Genomic DNA, 22,202 nt, shown 5'->3' on the forward strand with positions numbered 1-22,202 from the left:
TACTAAGGCTGTTTTTAGAGTTAGCTTCTGTGTGTTTGAATCCTTGCTCTACTTACCACTCTGTGTGATTTCGGTCAAATTAACTTTTCCATGTCTATGTTTCTTCATATATAAAATTGGGATAATAATAATAACTCTTTCTATAGTCTTTCCCAACTCAGTTAATGGCAATTACTTATCCAACTGTGAAAGCCACAAATACCTGTGCTCCACACACTTCACATTTAACCTTGCAGTTCTACCACCTTCACTGTCACCTCCTGTCCACGCTGCCATCGTTTTTAGCCTTTGTTGTTGCAATAATGCTAATAGATTTCCCTGCTTCTGCACCTTGTTACTATCATCTATTCTCAACACCTCAGCTGTTAAAATGTCCTATCTGTACACTCTTCTGTTAAAAATGGCTCCCAGTTTACTCAAAGCATAAGTCAAGTTCTCACTGTGACTTGACACAAAGCCCTTTCCAGCTATACTGTGGGCTACTCAGTATTTCTTTCCCTTATCACCTGTTGCTTCCTCTGGTTCCCTCCATTCTAGCCATGCCAGTGCTTCAGGCACTTAGTGTCCATTTCCACTGCCTAGAGTGCACTACTTCTTCCCAGTCATCTACCTAGTTAGTTCCCTTATTTTCATTTTCTAGAAGTTGTCATTCAAATGTCACCCTTCTCTGGTAACTGAAGCACCAAATACTTTCAACACTTCATACTTCCATTCCCTACTTTTTCCCCCTTCTCCTCTAGACTTATCACTAGCTAACACAGTGTATAACTTTATCATATAGCTCCTCTGCCTCCTTTCCCACCAGAAAGTTCTATGAAGTCAGGGACAATTTTTGTATCTTTTGTTCACTATTAAATATTGAATAAGACATAACAGACATTCAATAAATAATTGTTGAATGAATGAATCAGTGGGAGAGAGAAAAATCAATTTATTAAGAATGTCTGAGTCCTTATGTCTCTGAACTCATTAACTCAACGGAAGTACCATTATCATTTCTACTTCACAAGTGAGGCAACTGAGTCACAGAGGTAAAAGCACTCGCCTAAGACCACAAGGCTTGTAAGTGAAGTAGCTCACATCATATAGAGCCCACATTCTTATCCTTATGTTCCAAATCTTTTATAATAGTAATTCTTTTATCATAAGGTTCTGTAGGGATTAAGTAATGTCATATCAGGAAGATTTTTAGAACAGGCAAGGTAATCATTCCACAGTGTTAGTTGTATCTGCTGTGTACTCTAGAAGCCCCACATATCTCAGTTTGAGAAGTACGAAATGTACTGTAGAGCTGTAGGAGATGCACCAGGTGGGGAGGAGGGCTGGTGCAGATATTTGAAAGCACTGAGGCCTGCACATTATCCAGATAGCGAAAAGAAACTTCATCAAATTAAAAAAAAAATGCACAGTAAGTAAAGATTTAAAGGAGAAAACCTCTGAGATCATAACTTGCTACACTTAGACTAATTTTCTTCAGGAACATAGGGGGGCCTCCCTAGTAGTACAGGGGTTAAAGTCAGCAGTATCAAGCTATCCTCAGCTACTGCAGCATGAATTCAATCCCCAGCCAGGGAACTAATCCACAAGGTGCAGCAGATCTCTCCTGTCTTGCCTGCTGCTCCCCTGAGCAGTGTATTTCAGTAGATCTACCTGTTCTGCTCCCCACTCTGTCTCTGGTGAATCTCTCAGTCCCAGCCCCCTGCACTTCACCTCTGGCCTACACCCCAGTTCTTGCATTCATAAGTAAAAATAATCTTTTTAAAAAAATAGGGGGAATGTACTTCACATACGAAAAACAGGACAAACCCAGCCTATAATCAATTTAGATATGCATATCAGAGGTTATTAAATGTAATGAGATAACTATGGATGTCATATATAATGTGGTTCATTCAAAAATACAATGGACTCTTAGATGAAAACCGATATTCAAATTCAGGATTCAGGTAAGTGCTAATTTTTTCATTTGTCAAACCCTAAACTTATAAACATATAAATAAGTTATATAAATATAACTAAGCAATCTGGGACAAAATAAACAAAGCAAAAGATTTGGGAATATTTTATAGAAGAATTCTTTGAAAACTAAGAATGAATTATTTCCTGAGAATAAGAAACCATTTGTTAAGGGAGAATAATATAGTTAAGCATATGTTAAATAATTCCCCTTCAAATTGCAAGAAACAAAGTGAATCTTCTAGAGTCCTAAAGAAAGAGAAAGATAATGAGTTTGAAGAACAGAAAACAGTTGTCTAGGACAACCTTGATGGATTCCCAGCCTTATAAGAGCCTGCTTTCAAAAGGACAATTCATTTTGAAATCTATGGTCAGGTAATTAACCAAACAAGTAATATTTTCCCCCTTAAGAAGAACAAGCATATTATATCCCAAAATAACATAATTGATATTTGATTTTCTAAGAACTTATTAGCTGACAGGTACTAAGTTTCAATTTCAGAAGTCCAATATCTCTGACTTCCAGTTATGACTGTAGGTCACTATATATTCAGTATGTATATACTCAGTATGAAACTGTTACAATATTTAATTCATGCATAAAGACTTTTACATTGTGTCCTACTCAGTTAAAAAAAAAGTGCAATATATTTACTATTTAAACTAGGAATCTTAAATACAGTGATAATATAATTTTACTGTTAAAATTAATAATTTAATATAATGAATTATAGTAAATTATTAATTTACTATAAAATTAATATAATGAATTATATTAATTACATTAATATAATGTACTTTATTCTTATGTTACTACCCAAAAAGTAACAGGTTTGAAATGGCCACTTAGTCAGTTTGTTACCACACCTGTTTTTTTTTAAAACCAAAAAGAGGGTATGTTCTTTAATTTAAAACAAATTTATTCATTGAAATCGATTAACTATATTAGTGTTCATTCTTAAAAATGACCTAGAATTGTGTTTTCTTACCATCCTCTAAAGTGTTCTGTGTCACATGGTCAGACATCTGGCTGGCTCCCATTGGCATATATGCCACAATGTAGAAAGTATAATTGCTGGCAGGTTCTAAATCATCAATAATATAATGAGTTGTATCATTTCCGATGACAACTTGATACTCTTCGTTATTTAAACCTGTATTAAAGAACAATTGTTTAAAAAGTATGAGTATTCAAAATAAAATCAACAAGATCATTTCTCTCACTATGAAATACTGGCCCTTGGCTCTAATCTTTATGTTATCTTTTGTGCCTCTTTAAAAACTATGAATAGGAAGGCTTTATTTTCTATAAGGAACCATGTCTTGCTACAGATTCCCAGTTTGCATTTTTTCCTGAAAATTGAAATTTCCCACTGAACTAAGTGAAACTAATTAATGTCCTCTAAATGTCATTTAACACTGAGTCAAACCCTACAGCAGTGACAATGTACAGCAGTAACACAACAGAATTTAACCCTCCAGATTATTGTAATTCATAACAGTGTGAAATTTGCTTGCTTAAACTCATGGTCTCTTTTTTCTTTTAAACATAAACGGAGAGACAGTAGGTAATGTAATGGCTCCACTCTTTGTAAAAATAAACCAAATCAAAAGTTGCCCTGCAAAAGATCTCATTTTGCCCCTAGAGATTCTATTAAATTTGACTGACACAAGTTGTTCTTTTATTTATACTGAAAGTAAAAGAACTGAGAGGCACAGAATGTGCTTAAAAACTGCTTTGTTCCACAAAGAGCTTTTTTCTCAAAGAAGAAAAAAATTCTCAGCAATTCTTAATAAAATATGCATGGCAAGGTATAGAAGGGGATTTGTCTTTGTGGGATTTAATTCCTACAGAGCAAACCTGTAAAGTGGAACAAGAGCACTGGCAGCTACTGTGCTTTACGAACAATTCACAGTAAATGCATGTCAACTTAATCAAAACTCTCTAAGGATGAAGCCCCTTCTCTCCACACTGGATTTATAAACAAAACAGAAGGCAAATTCCACTATTAAGTTTTCCCACATTTCTGAATTAACTTGATAGCATTTTAATTAGACAAGATTACAGGCATTTCACAACAGACTGGCTAATGGCTCGTTAATTAGGAACTGCATAGTACGATTTCTGACCTACCAAACAAGGTCCTTGAGTTCGAATTAAAAAGCCTTGTTCTGTTCTTGAATAGACCACTGAGCCGCATGTGGAGGCTCTAATGAAATAACCATAATAGCGAACAAGAGTGGTCTCCATCAAAACCAGCATTCCTTTTACCGTCCTAAATCACTAAAAAGGGTATTAACATACTCCAACATGCTCAGTTATCAGACTTTCATTCTTCTTGCTACCATGACCCTTGATTTAAATTCAAAATATTCCTTTTCAAAGTACTACTTCAAAGTACAAAAAACAAACAACAACAAACCACCTGTTTCTACAGACAATTTTATTATGTCACCATTCTTTGGATGTTTGAATTTGTTTTCAAAGTATACTGCATGAAGTCCGGCTATCTGTATAGAGAAATTAAATTTGTAAAACTCTACTATGGTTTCTAAGAAAAATCAACACAGAAACCTCTAGGATTTGTGAGTAATTTTCCCTTTTCCTTTAAAATTTTTGCCAAAAGACAACATGATAAAAAAGATTCCAGACATAGAAATAATAGTTCTCAGTAAAGACTTTAAGACAGATTTGATTTCTACTTTATATAATAAATGAGCTACCAACAAAGAGCATCCCGTTCAATTTTCAAAGACTTCTATGTGATTTCAGAAAATATTCAAAACATATAAAATCAGGTATGGGGTATTTTGTAATGTTTATTTCCCCCTTAAAAATAATATGCTAGAGTGACTATAACTTATGATATTAAGTAATTACACCATTATTCCTATGTAACAACATAATTAAATTAGTATATTAAGTTTTAGTTATCTTGCCTGGAATAAAATTCATAAGGACACCATTTTCATTTTTATCAGGCAGATACGGTACTTGCTTCTAGAAAGAAAAATCTTAAATTGTATTTACATATGCAAAGTGAACAATAATACAAACTTTAGGGAAAAAAGATAACGGAGGTGATACATTATTTTACTAAATGACAAATGTCATAGAACTTCAAAAATATTTTGTGGACCATATGAGACATCACTCATACTGAAAACAAATTATTGATAGCAATCAGCATTTAAAAGTAAACACTCCTTAAATTGCTTACCTTCTGCTTTCATGTAGTGCACAGAATAAGCAATGACTTTGTCTGAATTATAAAGCGGCCTCTCCCAAGCTAAAAGAATGGCTGAACTTGACATAGTTTCAGCATGTACATTATAGGGAGCACTGGGTCTGTCTTCTGACATTACTACCGTCAATCTGGCTCTAGATAAAATAGATCCTTGACTGTTCTCAGCCATGCACTGATAAATGGCATCATCTTCAGGAATAATCTGGTTAATTACCAGTTTACTGAGGAAAGAAAAAATATATTTCCATGAAAAATCCTAACAACATAAAAATAAGGTTAAATTACTGATAAGTGCATTCTCCTGTTAAATTGCAAGTTATTAGGAATAAAAACTGTGGCATCAGTCCTACTGAAATATCTAAATGAATTAAATTATTTTCTGTAAACAAACACTTGTGATATGAAAATTCTGTATACTTTAGGTGACAACTAAATCTTTTTTAAAAATTTGGCCTTTATTAAGAAAGATATTACTCCATAATAACATTTAACTTATATAATACTGTAATGTTCAAAGTTCAGGTCAACAAAAATTTTCAAAGTTTTATTCAACATAAACAAGAATGTTGATTCATATTTATAATACTTAAAGTGAATACTTAAAGTCACCAAGTTTGAACTGTGGAGGAATTGTTAGAGAATCAATTGTTTCTTTTTATTTTCATCATTCTGTGAATGAAGGAACTGTAACTCCAAAGGTTTAATATGCTTGCGGTTAACTTAGTGACTTAACTAGGACTAGAAACCAGGTCTGAGAAACTGCCTAACATTAATTTCATTATAATCTATCATTTCTATGATCAACAAATAAAATATAAAAGGATTTATGGTGTGCTGATGCTATAATCTTAAGTTACTTTTTAAATTCATTTTTATTTAAAGTACAAAAATAATTCAGGTATTTGATATTAAAATTATAATCATTTTACATAAAAATTACTAAAGCCATATCTTATCTAAAATAGTAACAAAGTGACATAGCCTACCTGTTGTACATTTTAATTCTACCATTTGAATGTATCTTTCTTCCATTCTTCAGCCATGACATTTTGGGTGAGGGGATACCTTCTGCCTGACATACAAATCGAGCAGTGCCAGCTCGAGGCCTGGTTAAACTTTCTGGCAATTCAACAAATGAAGGAGGCGCTAATTTTAAAGAAAAAAAAAATATATATATAATTTCTATGGTCCCAATAGTAGCAATATAAAGAATCAAGGATGAATACAGCAAATGACAGTACAAGCAGCATACCTGAAAGTATTTGGCATTCTGTGTCCTTTATCCAAACTCTACATACATTTATCCAGATGCCCGGTCTCTGCATTACTCAGATATCCATTCCCTACAGGCCTTTCTTATCAAGACTATGCAAATAAACACACTAAAATTATGTGTACCCTAACCCTACTTAACTAAACCCTAATAGACAGTCATTTGTTGATGCATACAGACACAATCAACAGACTGAAATTTTAGGTTGTATAATGGGTATACGAATTTCTGAGTAGATGAGGAAATAAAAGGGAATCTTAAATTAAAAGGGACATAATACAAAAAAGGAACTGAGTGCTATGTAGGCAAACAGGATAGCAATTTCAGAATGACAGTTACATTGTAACATATGTCTTTAATTTTCTCAGAAAACTCATCATCTTGCTACAGTACTTCTTATCAATGCTACAAAATTAAAGAAAGGTGGAAGTAAGCTATGAATGAGATAAAACAGCAAATGTTAAAATGTAAGATTCCTCTGAGTGCAGAATGACAGAAAACATACCTAACACAGTTAAAGTAGCCATAGCAACTGTAAAGTTGCGTGTGCCAGGAGTAGTTGCCCGACAGACGTACACTCCAGCATGCTGAAGTCTGACATCAGATATCATGAGATTACCATTTCCAAGTACCCGAGTATTAAAGACATCAATGGATTTGTGATCTATTTCAAAGAGAATACTTGTTAGAAAAATGTAGCATGTGCTCTAAAACTGTCAAAACATTGCTATCCAATCTTATCATAAAACACATAAAATTCTCGCAGCTGAAATCTTTTCTCTACACACTGAACTGCGGAAAGGTTAAAAGCCACCAAACTGGCAAACAAATTTTTGTATAAAAAATAAGTACTTTAGGGCCTCCCTGGGGGCGCAAGGGGTTAAGCAATGCTTTATGAAGCAATCTGCAGCCTCTGCACCACAAGTTCAATCCCCAGCTGGCCAGGAGAGACCCACATGGTGAGGCAGACCTCTCCTGTCTCGCCCGTTGCTCTCCTCAGCAGTATGTTTCAGCTTGCCTGTTCTGTTTCCCACTCTGTCTCTGGTGAATCCTCTCACCCCCTGCCCCACCTCTGGCCTGTACCCCAGCTCTTGTATGCATAAATAAATAAATATTTTAAATAAATAAACAAATAAATAAATAAATAAATAATAAGCACTTTATTAGTTTCACTAGAATGAACCAAATTTAAGGATAGAACTCTTTTTTCCCTTAGAAGACTTACCAAGACGACTCCAAGAAATGATTGGCTTAGGATTTCCTGTTGCCACACATTCTAAAACAACAGTCTGATGAAGAGATGTTGTTATGTTCTGTGGGCCTGCTATAATGGTTGGTGCATGGAAGGATTCAGACTCCTTAGCTTTAGGGAGGAAAAGGCAGAACATAAAACCAAATTATAAATAAGATATAATGAATAAAATGAGTTAAAATATCTATTAATAAATTATTTCTTTTTTAAAGACAACTCTATTCAGTTATGTAACTCATATAACCTATACAATTCACCCATTTGAAGAGTGTAGTGTAACAGCTTTTAGTATTTTAAGAGTTACGTAATGATTAATCAATTTAGAACATTTTCATCACACCCCAAAAGAAACCTCATACCATTAACAGTTATTCCCCAATCTCCTCTACCCACAGGCTAACCACTAATCTACTTCCTCTCTCTTTGGATTTTCTTATTCAAGACATTTCATAAAAAAAGGAACCATACATTATATGGTCTTTGGCGATAGGTTTTTTTTCCCTTTGGCATGTTTTCAAGGTTCATCAATGCTATAGTGTATATCAGTATTTCATTCATTATTCAACAACAATGGTATAATGTTTAATTATATGGGTAGGACACGTTATTTTTCTATTCATCAGTTGATGGACATTTAGATTGTTTCCATATAATGCACTTTGAGTTGAGGTTCAAACATTCGATTAATACTTTCACTAATCTTGTTAAGAAATTCTGTAACAGAAGGGAAAGGGGAAAGTTTGAGTATGTCTTTTCTTTATCTTTCACTTCAGGAAGCTAATGGGTACTACCTAAAATTAAAACAGCATGAAAAATATAATTTCAGTCTCTTCATGGTTTCATAAATTTTTTTTAACCTTACAGTATATTTAGGAAGTATTGTTTCTTGTGAAGAGTAAACATTCATGTGAAGTTCAGCTACATCTTTATTCCAAGTTTTCTTCTACTACATTCAAGTAAATTCAAATTACTTAAAAATTAAAAACTAGCACCTTCATACAATTTCATGTTAATAATATATGTGTTCATTTCTTCATAGTCATCTCTCTAATTTTTTCCCCTGCTACATATGTGTGTCTGTATATATGTACGCATGGCAAAATTCATAACATAATGTTCACTTATTGTTATTAGTAATAATTTCTGGAGATTAGAATTGGGGATATTAGTTTTTTTTTCTTTTTATTAAGGTAACATGAATTTACAACATTGTATAGGTTCCAGAGGTATATTTTCTCACCTCAGCAACTGCTTTTATTTCACCATGCCCACCACTAAATACTTAGTTACCATCTACCACAAACCAGTCGGTCCCTATTCCCCTCCCACTTTTCCCTCCTAGTAACCACCATTAAATCTTCAGAGTTAAGAGTTGGGAGTTATAGTTTTAAACATATCTTTTTGCTTCCTTACAGTGTTTAATATAATGTTTTTAATACTTTTTTCCTTTTACAGATACTATCTTTATAATAAACATAGATCGTTTTTACAAATGAAAATCATGATTTTTCATAAAACAAATAAAAAATGACCCACTGGAAACAAATTAATCATTATTGACAATGGGCAACTCTGGTAGAAATGGATGACTTTTTCTCTTTTTGTAAATTATATTTTAAAAACAAAAGTGAAATAGTTACAAAACAAATTTAATATTTCTTAAAGGTACTGGCATTATCATAACAAGTAAACCTATGAAACAAGTTACTTAATAGATTAAAATAGAATTTTTACAAATAGAATACAATAATTTAAATGAAATTCAAGTACTACTTTATGGCATGCATTATAGTCAGACAAGAAAAATAAATACCTATGTCATTAAAAGCCAAAAAAATCAATATAGTGTGGTACCTGGAATCACTGTTAGAGAGGCCTCCATACTTTTACGTCTGTGGGCTACAGCAGTAGCCACACAGCGATAATTTCCAGCATCCTTTTGGCCAACGTCATAGATCTGCAATACTCCAGTTGGTAGAGCGGTTATCCTGTTTTTATAAAAAAGATAATGAAATTCTTCACAGAAGGTTTTGTTATTTTATTTTGGCATACATTCTGTAATAAAAATTAATATACTCAACCATGTTAAAGTGTCAAATACTTTACAGTCCTTTTAAATATTGGCTTGATTCAATTGTTTTTATTTGCATCATTATAGTTCTCTGATGAGACAAATTAATTAAGCAATATGAAAGTCTCTCATTCAACAGAATAGCTTAGATTCAGTTTGCTGGCATCCAAGAACTATATTTTTTTTTCAAATACTTGATCTCCTGCCTATTTATTCTGTGTATTTTCCAAGATTTTCTTCATGTAAGTTTATATTTATATAAGTTTTTAAGTGTTTACTTGTAAGTTTATACTGATAAAAATGTTTAATTCAATTAAAATATGAAAGTACTTCCTTGAATAGTTTCTTCCACCTTAATGCTCTACCATTTTATTTATTTATTTTTTAAATAGTTTTATTGATTTACCACAGGTTTACAACACTCTAATTTCAGGAGTACAGTTTTACACCTTGACATGTGTATATGCCTCACCACACCAAATACCAAATTTCTAGTGTCACTCCCTCTGTAAAATTGATGCCCCCCCAAACTGGTTTTTCCCACCTGTTTCTACTCTACTCCTCTTTTTCAATCAAAGAGTTACTTTTGCTGTGTTGTGTTAGTTTGTTCTGATTATTTATAATCCTTATATCAGAGAAACCATTCACTAATTGCCTTTTCTTTTTTTAAAAAAATGTATATTTTTTTTATTGAGGTAAGAGTTTACCTGTATATGACTTAGATTTATAGGGTCATACCTCTTCAAATGTATAGTAAATACCACGCCCACCACCATGTAATCTCATGATGATGTCCTTGTTATTCCTGTATTAATTTGTCCCCAAAGACAAAAGCTGCATTACCTATCCACAGTTACAGGGAGGGTTGTCCGATTTAATTCCCAAGTTATAACTGCAGGAGGGTTTGATGAAATCTTACAAGCAAATCTAGCAACTCCACCTTCTTGGACCTCAGTAGAAACTGGCTGGACTTCAAATGAAGAAATAGCTGTAAGACAAAGTTTGACAAATTCAGAGCAAATACATGCACTATCATACTATACTTGGAAATAATATGCTTATATTACTTATTATACTTGAATTCATGCCCAGACATAAGATCAAACCAATTTAGCCAGAACAGAAGTCACTGAGGAAATAATTTTGGAAAAATCATAGGTAGTAGACTAACACAAGGAGTATTCTTTCCCAGAGTGAAATTTTAACAAGTTCTCAGAAATTTAGTCTACTTGGAGAAAAAGAATGAGCATAACTGAAGCAAAAATAAACAATTTACAATGGTACATAGTGAAACACCAAACTGTGATACAAGCTTCAAATACTACTGTATTTCACCTAACAGGGAAATCAATAAAGTCAGATCAGTCAGGGAAAATCCTTTTCTAGGGATTGTTTTTGAATTGAGTTTTGAAGATTCCATCGGATTTAGATGAAAGGGGAAAAAATAGGACATTCTAGGTGGAAAATAAAACATGAAGGCAAGTACAGAAGAAATATGTGGACTATGTTCACAGGGCTGTGAGGAAAGAGCCAGAACTAGATAGTGTCAAATATTTCAAATTAAGGGTTCATGAAAAAGTGGAGGAAGAGTGGTACAAATTAAGGTATCACTGATAATTGTTGAGCAAAGGAGTTTCATGATAACAGCAATGTTGGAAAAAAGTAATCAGGCGGGCCTCCCCGGCGGTGCAGCGGTTGAGCGCTGGGTTGCGAAGCAGCCTCTGCAGTGCCGGTTCGATCCCCAGCTGCTCCCTGACCACCAGAGGAGGGTCCCACATGGCGCGCAGACCTCTCCTGCCGCCCGCTGCTCCCCTCAGCAGTGTACTTCAGTCCTTCTGCCTGCTCTGCAGACTCTGGTGAATTCTCTCACCCTTCCGCACTTCTGACTGTACCCAGTGCTTGAATGAATGAATGAATAAATAAATAAATAAATAAATAAATAAATAAATCTTTAAAAAAAAAAGTAATCAGGCACTGTGACATAGGACAGAGTGAAAAAGAAGAGCCTTAAGTTAGATGATGAACAAGATGCTTACATAGAAATGACAGAACTGGGTGGAGGTAGAATGAACAGTGAAATTCTACAGATATCTTAAGGAAAACAAAGACTTAGATTTTTTTAGGACCCAGATATGTCAGTCTGTGTTTAGAATCAAATGAGGCTGAACTGCCAGAGCAGATGAGAAAGGAAAGAGAAGACAAATGGTGTGTTTGATGAATAAAAGGTAGAGAAACTCAAGAGACTATTTTTAGTTTCATGTATTCCCAAATGGAGATAAATCTTGAAGTGTTGATGTTTTCAAGAGATAATTCTTTACCATTTTCAGCAAGCCTCCAGGGACTGGTCATCAGTGTCCATAGTTTTACATTTTGATGGAGTCCAGACCCCAGACTCTGTACTTTCTTTCCCTCTACCTAAGTCTGCCAGGATATAGAGAATGGGTCCCAGTGATAGTCTAACTTCCCTTCTCAGATTCCAATTAAAAAAAAAGTATGCCTTTAGAGTTTATCAATAATGTGAGAAATTATGGAAAATAGAGAAAATACAGGCTAGATAACTTAAGATTCATTAGACTGAAAAGGGTAAAAGGTTACAGAAAAATAACAAAATTCTGCCTTGGACTTGACTTCATTAATTTTATCACATTGCATCCAAAAATGGATCTATAAATGGAGCACACTAAATCCAAAAAAGGATGTAGTATGGGTAAAGCAATATATAATTAGGGTCCTTAACAAAAGCTTTCTGCTTCCTCAAAACAGTGATTTTTAAACTACCCTCAGTAGATCTACAAGGTCAAACACTGAACTGTTTATAATTCTCTGAACAAGCATATTCCACATCTTGAGCATTACACACTTCTCTTACCACTCTCAAACAACCTCTGATGATGAAATTGTATCACTGTTTAAGCTGGTTCACTTTCCCATCCATTGGAAAGTTGTTCTTGACCCTTTTCTATGCAATTTCTCTACTTTGCAAACCTCTATTGCTGTTCACTCCACAGTATTTTAAGTATGTATTCACGAGTTTTTCTCCCCTTCTCATTACTTGAGTCAGCAATGGGTCATATTCTTAAGACAATGAATGGCATAATCTCTAACCATAACAATATTAGTTGAACTGAAAGTATTATACAGTAACCATAAATGCAGTCTGTTTGTTTGTTTGTTGTCTCTTTATACCACATATGAGTGAAATCATATGGTGTTTGTCTCTCTCTCTCTGGTTTATTTCATTTAGCATAATACACTCACGGTCCATCCACACTGTTAAAACTGTCAGGATTTCATCTTTTTTAGAGCTGAATAGTATTTAGAGCTGAATAGTGTGTGTGTGTGTGTGTGTGTGTGTGTGTGTGTGTGTCTGTGTGTCTGTGTATCACATTATTTTTATTTTTCAGTTCACGGTGACTTAGGTTATTTATAATACTTAACTATTATAAATAATGCTGCAATAAATATGGGGATACATACATCTCTTCTAATTAGTGCCTATGTATTTGGGGGATAAATTTCCAGAATGAGGAAACAGGGTCATATGGCATTCTATTTTCAATTATTTGAGATATATCCATACTGCTTTACACAATGGCCGCTCCAATTTACATTCTCACCAACAGTACGTAAGGGTTCCCTTGACTCTACGTCTTCTCTCATACTCGTGGCTTCTTATCTTTTGGATAATGGCCATTCTCACCGTTGTGAAATGATTGCATTTTAAAGCTGTTTTGATTTTCATTTCTCTAATAACAAGATGATAGACATCTTTTTATGTGTCCATTGGCTATCTGTATGTCTTCTTTGGACAAGTGTCTATTCAGATTCTCTAGGGATATTTTAACTTGGTTGTTTTTTATTGCTAAGTTTTATGAGTGTTTTGTATATTTGTATATCAATTCCTGCCACAAATATGGTGTACAAATATCTTCTCCCATTTGGTAGAATGTCTTCTTGTTTTTAATGCAGTTTTGTTTGCTGTGCATAAGTGTTTCAGTTTGATGTAGTTCCATTTATTTATTTTGATTTTGTTTCCCTTGCTGCTGAAGTTCAGTCTCCAAACTCATCTCTAAGGATCATGTGAAGGTGTATATCACCTCTGCTTCCCTCTATGTATTGTATGATTTCAGGACTTACATCCCAGTCTTTAACCTATTTTGGGTTATTTTCGTGTATGGTGTGAAATAGTCCAGTACTTCAATTCTTTTGAAAGAGGCTGTCCAGTTTTCCCAAGACCATTTGTTGAACAGACTTTCTTTGCTCCAATGTAAGCTTTTGGCTTCTTTGTCATAAATTATTTGCCCCTATTTGTGTAGTTCAATTTCTGGGCTCTCATTTTGTTCTATCAATCTATATCTGTTTTTATTCCAATACCAAACTGTTTTAATCACTATAGCTTTGTAATATTGTTTGAAGTCTGGAAGTGTGATACCTCCATTCTTTTTTCTCAGGAGTGGTTTTGCTAGTTAAGATCTGCTGTAGTTCCAAATAAATGTCATAATTTTTAAAATCTATAATAGAACCTTTAAATATATTGCGATTATTGAGAATAGACTCTGTTTCTTTGAGTAATTTTCCTCCAAACACTTAGGCACTTGAATATTGTTTTTTTTAATCTAAATCTCATCTAACCCTTCAAACAATATGATGCCTCTTGATCACTACCTTATGTTGAGCTGTTGTTCCCTTTTCTTCCAGATACATAAGTTAATATACATCTAAGACATTTTACTACAAAAACTGAATTAATTGCACTTTAGGTCAAATATGCTAGAATTTTGGAGTCACAAAATTCTGAGAACTAAAAGATAAATGGATGTATCTTCTAACTTATTGGTGGTGAGGAACAGCTTTATATTTAAGATTAAAATCAACATAGCATATAATTTACATGCCACGCAATTCACCCAGTTAAAGTATCTAATTCAATGATTTTTAAAATATTCAGTTTGCAACTACTCCATAATCCATTTTAGAATATTTTCATCATTCCATAAAGAAATCCCGTATATTTAGTTATACACGCCATCATTCCTAATCTTCTCATCTCTCCCCCACCCAGGCAAGCACTAGTTTCTCTCCCCATCCCCTGAGCTTTATTGAGATGTAACTGATATATAACATTGTATACATTTAGAGTATACATAGTGATGATCTAACAGACATACGCACAGGGAAGTGATTGTCACAATAAGGTAAATGAACACATCAATCAAATAAAGACATTTCTTGATCCTACTCCAGTTTTCAGCACAGTATGAAGAATAATTTTTTTAATCCTCAAAAAACACCTTTAGGGCCTCCCCGGTGGTGCAGCGGTTGAGCGCTGGGTTGTGAAGCTGCCCGCAGCCTCTGCAGCACCAGTTCGATCCCCGGCTGCTCCCCCGCCACTGGAGGAGGGTCCCACATGGCGCGCAGACCTCTCCTGCCGCCCGCTGCTCCCCTCAGCAGTGTACTTCGGTCCTTCTGCCTGCTCTGCTCCCGGCTCTGGCTCTGGTGAATTCTCTCACTCACCCTCCCGCGCTTCTGACTGTACCCAGTGCTTGTATAAATAAAAGTAAATCTTAAGGCCTCCCCGGTGGCGCAGCGGTTGAGCACTGGGTTGTGAAGCTGCCCGCAGCCTCTGCAGTGGCGGTTCAATCCCCGACTGCTCCCCAGCCACCGGAGGAGGGTCCCACATGGCGCGCAGACCTCTCCTGCCGCCCGCTGCTCCCCTCAGCAGTGTACTTCGGTCCTTCTGCCTGCTCTGCTCCCCGCTCTGGCTCTGGTGAATTCTCTCACCTTCCTGCGCTCTGACTGTACCTAGTGCTTGTATAAATAAATAAATAAAAATCTTTAAAAAAAAAAAAAAAAAAAAAGTAAATCTTAAAAAAAAAAAAAAAGGAAAAAAAAAACCTTTATATTTAATACATGTAACTTTTTCATTCTTTTGAAAAATCAGGCCACTGGCAAAATGATGTTACCTAGAGTAGTCAGATACTCCATGGGACTCTCATCAGTACCCCTGAACTAAAGAAAAAGAGGCACCAAAGACTGAACAAGTAAAACATGTTGAAATGAAAATAAAAGAAATTGCTCTTTTTCTGTTAATTAACTCCTTCATCTGGACATAAACAGCATTTCTTTCCCTTGCCTTTGGGAACTTAAATATCTCTCTCTCTCTCTCTCTCTCTCTCTCTCTCTCTCTCACACACACACACACACACACACACACACATACACACACACACATATTCAAACTTTTTTTTTTCCCCAGGCAACTTCTCCTCCCCTATAAAAGTGGTTAGTTAAGTCTCTCCCAATCTCAAAACACAAAATGAACAAAACTTGAGACCTTTCTTTACAGAACACAAACCTGTAACAGCTACCCACTCTTCTCCATGGCATCAAAAACTTTCTGAAATGTTCTTTATTCTGTCTTTCTTCTTCTCTGATTTTCCACCGCAAACATCTCATCTGCTTTCTTCCTCTATCACCCCTGAAATGCTCTATATAACATTATGTATTTTTTATTCTCTTATTTCCCTGACTCCTACCTGTCTCCTTTTTCAGGGTCTATCTCTCCTCCTTCTACCCTTCCTTCCAGAGGTTTACTGTTCTTTGCTCTCTCCACATTCTCTTTGAGTGATTTCATACACTTTCAGTTTTCAACAACAGGTAGCTATTGCTACTGATTCCCAAAACATATCCCCAACTTAGATCACCATGCCTAGAGTCTCATACTCACGGCTCCAACTGCCTACTGAACATCTCCCTGGAATTTACAAGAGGCACTTCAACTCATCATGTCCAAAATGAAGTCCTCTTCTTTCTTCCAAGCCTGTATCTCTACCTCATTGTGTCACACCACTCTCCAGCTACTCTTCTAAGCTTGACTCTATGGATTCCTCCTTCTGCATTCTCTTCGTTCAACCACTTGTTCCCACTGACTTCAGCTCCTACACAAATGTCAAATCAATTCCCATGTCTTTGTTTCAATATCACTTACTTGAATTACTGTAACAGCTTTTTATCTGGTCTTTTTGTTTTCATTTCCCCTCTTACACCCTTCAAAAACATTCTCCAGACATACACCAGTATTGGATATAGCTGCATTTGAATCACAAGCAGCTTCCACCTAATAATTTAAAGGTTCCTATAGGTCAATTCATTACTACTAAAACCAAAAAAGAGTAGTAACACAAAAAATGTGATTCCAATTTTAAGTGCTGTCAAAAAGCATTGTCTTATCAACTGTCAAATATTTAAAATTAGACTACTTATTAGAAAAATTTAGTTTATATATCCTTGTTACATCAAGAGAAACAATTAACTATATATTGGGAGACTGGATATAGTCTCAATAAACACACTGGGCTAGTTATTGCCCCAAAAAAGGGAGTAGTTATGCATCAATTACTCCAAAACCAAACTGTTTATATGGCAAGCAAGCATGCAGTATTTAAACAGTCTACCTTAAGTAGTTATATAAAAATTAGTGGCCATCTCTGCTATTAAATATATACATTATGACTATGACACAAAGGAGCTAATTTCCATGAAACACATTAACATAAATGCCATTATCTTCATAATCACACAACTCATTTAGTTTGTAGCAACTCATGCAATGGGTTTTGCATCATGCAATTAATAATAAAGTAATGGGTCATATTAACTGTCTCACTGATAGAGAAAAGGATTCTAATCACATTTATTTTAGAACAATTTTCAACTATAATGTCTACTAAGTACACTCGTTCAATAAATTTTTATTCAGTGCCTTGAACATGCTAGGTACCAACATGCAACGAACAAAACTAACAGACACTTGGGGCCTCCCTGGTGGTGCAAGGGATTAAGTCTCAGTACTAGGAAGCTATCAGCAGCTAAACTGCTGCACAAGTTTGATCCCCAGCCAGGGCACATGGTTCAGCAGACCTCTCCTGTCGCGCCTGCCGCTCCCCTCAGCGATGTATTTCAGTAGATCTGCCTGCTCTGCTCCCCACTCTGTCCCTGGTGAATCCTCTCCCCACACCTCTGGCCTACACCCCAGCTCTTGTATGCATAAATAAAACAAATTTTTAAAAAACTAACAGGCACTATACCCTTAGGATCAGAGATAGAAAGGCATTTAACTAAATTACTCTGCAAGTGTATAATTTCAAACTGTGATAAATGCTATGAAGGAAAAGTATTGTGTATTATAAAAGCACATAACAGAGGTAATACTAATGACAGAAAATGCAATAACTTAACATATTTTATTGCCAATGTTTTAAGTACATTATATATTCTAATCCTCATAACTATTATTATCCCAATTTCTAACTGAGGAAACTGGGGAATAGGGAGAATAAACCACTTCTTTAATGTTCCGCAGCTAGAAAGTGTTGAGGTTGGGATCTGAAATCAAGCAAGTTGCAGAGACTGCGAATTCTCTCTTGAGTAAAAGTTTGAGATCCTTTTTTGTGGAGGGAAAAAAATACTGTTTCTTCTTAAAAGCATTTCTGATGCACAGGTATATGTTAATGTGCACTGGCTTTGAAATTGGGTAAGACTATGAATTAAATGCCTAAATCTCCAAAACAGAGTAAGAACTTTAAATGATTGCATTGAAGCTGTTCTTCTCACCTCAAGCAAGAGTATCTCTACTTTTGGAGCCTGTTAAAGACAGCACCGCACGTAAATTAAATTATTTGCATAGGTCTATAATTTATTTAGGGGGGCCTCCTGGTGGTGCAGGGTGTTAAAGACAGCACTGTCAAGCTATCACCAGCCACTGCAGTATGAGTTTTATCCCCGGCCAGGCAGGGAGCAATCCACATGGTGCAGCAGACCTCTCCTGTCTCACCAGCAGCTCCCCTCAGCAGTGTATTTCAGTCAGTCTGACTGTTCTGCTCCACACTCTCTCTGGTAAATCCTATCAACCTCCCTTTACCCCCACACCTCTGGCTTACACCCCAGTTCTTGAATGCTTAAGTAAATAAATCTTCTTTAAAAATTTATTTAGGCAAAAGCCCAGGACCTGATGGATTTACAAATGAATTCTACCAAACATTCAGAGACAAATTAGTGCCTATCCTTCACAAACTCTTCCAAAAAATTGAGAAGAGACAATACCAAACACGTTCTATGAAGCCAACATTACACTAATACCAAAACCGAATAAGGACAACACAAAAAAGGAAAACTACAGGCCAATCTCCCTAATGAACACTGATGCAAAAATCCTCAATAAAATTTTAGCTATCAGAATCCAACAATGTATCCATAAGATAATTCACCACGACCAAGTAAGATTCATTCCAGGGACACAAGGATGGTTCAACATCCGAAAATCAATCAACGTTATCCAACACATCAACAAAAAGAAATATAAAAACCATATGATAATATCAATAGATGCTGAGAAAGCTTTCGACAAAGTGCAACACCCATTCATGATAAAAGCCCTTGAAATTCTTGGGATACAAGGAACATACCTCAACATCATAAAGGCCATCTATGACAAGCCAACAGCCAGTATCATTCTCAATGGTGAAAAGCTGAAAGCAATTCCATTAAGATCTGGAACAGGACAAGGATGCCCACTCTCACCACTGCATTTCAATATAATACTGGAAGTCCTGGCCAGAGCAATAAGACAAGAGAAAGACATACAAGGAATCCAATAGGAAAAGAAGTCGTCAAGCTATCACTATTTGCAGATGATATGATAATATACATAGAGAACCCCAAAAACTCCACAGAAAAACTAATTCAACTCATCAATCAGTTCGGTAAAGTGGCAGGATACAAAATCAACACGCAAAAGTCAGTAGCCTTCCTATACACAACAATAAATCTGAAGAAGAAGAAATCAAAAAAACCATCCCTTTTGTTATTGAAACAAAAAAAATCAAATATTTGGGAATAAATCTAACAAAAGAGGTAAAGGACCTATACAAAGAAAACTATAAAACACTGTTAAAAGAAATAGAAGAAGACACAAAGAAATAGAAAGACATCCCCTGCTCATGGATTGGAAGAATAAACATTATTAAAATGGCCATCCTACCAAAAGTAATCTACAGATTCAATGCTATTCCAATCAAAATTTCAATGTCATTCTTCAAAGAAATAGAACAATTATTGATGAAATTCATATGGAATCACCAAAAACCCCGAATAGCCAAAGCTCCACTGAAAAAAAAAGAAGGAAATGGAGGCATCACACTCCCAGACTTCAAACTCTACTACAAAGCCATAATCATCAAAACTGCATGGTATTGGAACAAGAACATACATACAGACCAATGGAATCGAATAGAAAATCCAGAAATAAACCCACAGATTTATGGTCAACTAATCTTTGACAAAGGAGCAAAGACTATGCATTGGAGCAAAGAAAGTTTGTTCAATAAATGGTGCTGGGAAAACTGGGTTGCTACATGCAAAAGAATGAAGCTTGACCACTACCTCACACCATACACAAAAATCAACTCAAAATAGATTAAAGAACTAGACATAAGACCTGAAACCATAAAATACATAGAAGGAAATATAGGCGAAACACTACGTGATTTGCATATCAAAGACATCTTTACAGACACATCACCCAAAGCAGTGATAGTGAAGGCAAAGATAAACAGCTGGGACTACATCAAATTAAAGAGCTTCTGCACAGCAAAAGAGACAATAACAAAAACAAAGAGAAACCCCACCGACTGGGAGAACATTTTTGCATACAACACTAATGATAAAGGACTGATCACAAAAATCTGCAAAGAGCTGATGAGACTCAGCAACAACAAAGAAAATAACCCAGTAAAAAAATGGGCAGAAGAGCTAAAAAGAAACTTCTCTGAAGAGGAAATGCAAATGGCCAACAGACATATGAAAAAATGTTCAACATCACTTGTAATCAGGGAAATGCAAATCAAAACTACCATGAGATACCATCTTACACCAGTGAGAATGGCACATATTAAAAAAACTAGCAACAGCAAATGTTGGCAAGGTTGTGGAAAAAAGGAACTCTTCTACACTGTTGGTGGGAGTGCAAACTGGTCCAACCACTATGGAGAGCTGTGTGGAGATTTCTGGACCTACTAAACATAGAGCTTCCATATGATCCAGCAATTCCACTCCTAGGTATTTACCCAAAGGACACAAACATCAATTCCAAAGAACACCTGCACCCCTATGTTTATAGCAGCACTATTTACAATAGCTAAGCTTTGGAAACAGCCCAAATGCCCAAAAATAGATGACTGGATCAAGAAGATGTGGTACATATATACCATGGAATATTACTCAGCATTCAAAAAAGATAAACACATGCAATTTGCAGCAACATGGATGGTGCTGGAAGGGATCATGCTCAGCAAAATAAGCCAGAAAGAAAGAGAAAAATACCGGATGGTCTCACTCATAGCAGGAATCTAGAAAACTTAAATAAGGGACCAGGAAAATGAATAACTATAAGAAAGTGAAAATCAAAATCAACAAACAACTATGAACCAGAGACACTCTATGGGGGGTGGGGGCCGGGAGGGGAGGGATTGGGGTCAGAATGGGGCATTTGCAATTGTACGGGGGAATATAAAAATAAAGTTTATTATTTAAAATAAAAAATAAAAAAATAAAAATTTATTTAGGAATCAAATATTTTAAAATTTTAAAACATTTGCCTAAATGGAAAATATTTTTTATTTAGTTCCTTTTTTTTAATATATTTTTTCTTCCATTGTTGTAGTCCTTGCAGTTCTCCTACCACCCTATCACCAGTGAGTCATCACCATATTCCCTTTTGTTCAACCCTCCTGTTTTGCCCCTCTTCCTCTCCCTCCTTTGCTGTATGCCTCAGATCTATGGTCAGCTTGCTAGTTCTGACTTTTTCTTGATCTTTTGTTTGGTTTCTCTATATTCCACATATAAGTAAGACCATCTAGTATTTATCTTTGTCCTTCTGACTTATTTCGGCTAGCATAACCCTTTCTGACTCCATGCATGTTGCCACAAATGACATGAGTTTGTCTTTTGTGATAACTGAGTAATATTCCATTGTATAAATATACCACAACTTTTTGATCCATTCATCTATTTTGGGACATTTGGGTTCTTTCCATATCTTGGCTATTGTAAATGGTGCTGCAATAGACACAGGAGTGCAGATTTCCTTTCAAATTAGTGTTTTTATGTACTTTGGGTAGATTCCTAGGAGTGGAATAGTTGGATCATATGGTAGATCCATTTTTAGTGTTCTGAGGAACCTCCACACAGCTTTCCTCAGTAGGGAATGCTAGTATTCTTTTTATTTTTAAACTCCTAGTTCAAAGTACACATATTTCAATCATCAAAGTCGAATGCACACAGGGGTAGGAGGCAGAGAGAGCGAGCGACATGGGGTTGTAATGATGGAGGACAAGAATAGAAAAA

General features: G+C 35.3%; 1 protein-coding gene across 1 annotated transcript in view; it reads right to left on the reverse strand.

Moving 5' to 3' along the window:
• Positions 1-22,202, reverse strand: part of PRTG (protogenin) — a gene marked incomplete at both ends in the record, with an annotated part of 121,695 nt that overhangs the window by 49,025 nt on the left and 50,468 nt on the right. Inside the window, 7 exons of the mRNA XM_084239481.1 lie at positions 2,946-3,110; positions 5,178-5,425; positions 6,191-6,350; positions 6,983-7,141; positions 7,703-7,840; positions 9,584-9,717; positions 10,644-10,788. Coding sequence (XP_084095607.1) covers positions 2,946-3,110; positions 5,178-5,425; positions 6,191-6,350; positions 6,983-7,141; positions 7,703-7,840; positions 9,584-9,717; positions 10,644-10,788 — 1,149 coding nt within the window. The remainder of the gene's footprint in view (positions 1-2,945; positions 3,111-5,177; positions 5,426-6,190; positions 6,351-6,982; positions 7,142-7,702; positions 7,841-9,583; positions 9,718-10,643; positions 10,789-22,202) is intronic.

Source organism: Talpa europaea, assembly GCF_964194135.1.
Source record: "Talpa europaea genome assembly, chromosome: 8".
Classification (NCBI taxonomy): Eukaryota; Metazoa; Chordata; class Mammalia; order Eulipotyphla; family Talpidae; genus Talpa; species Talpa europaea.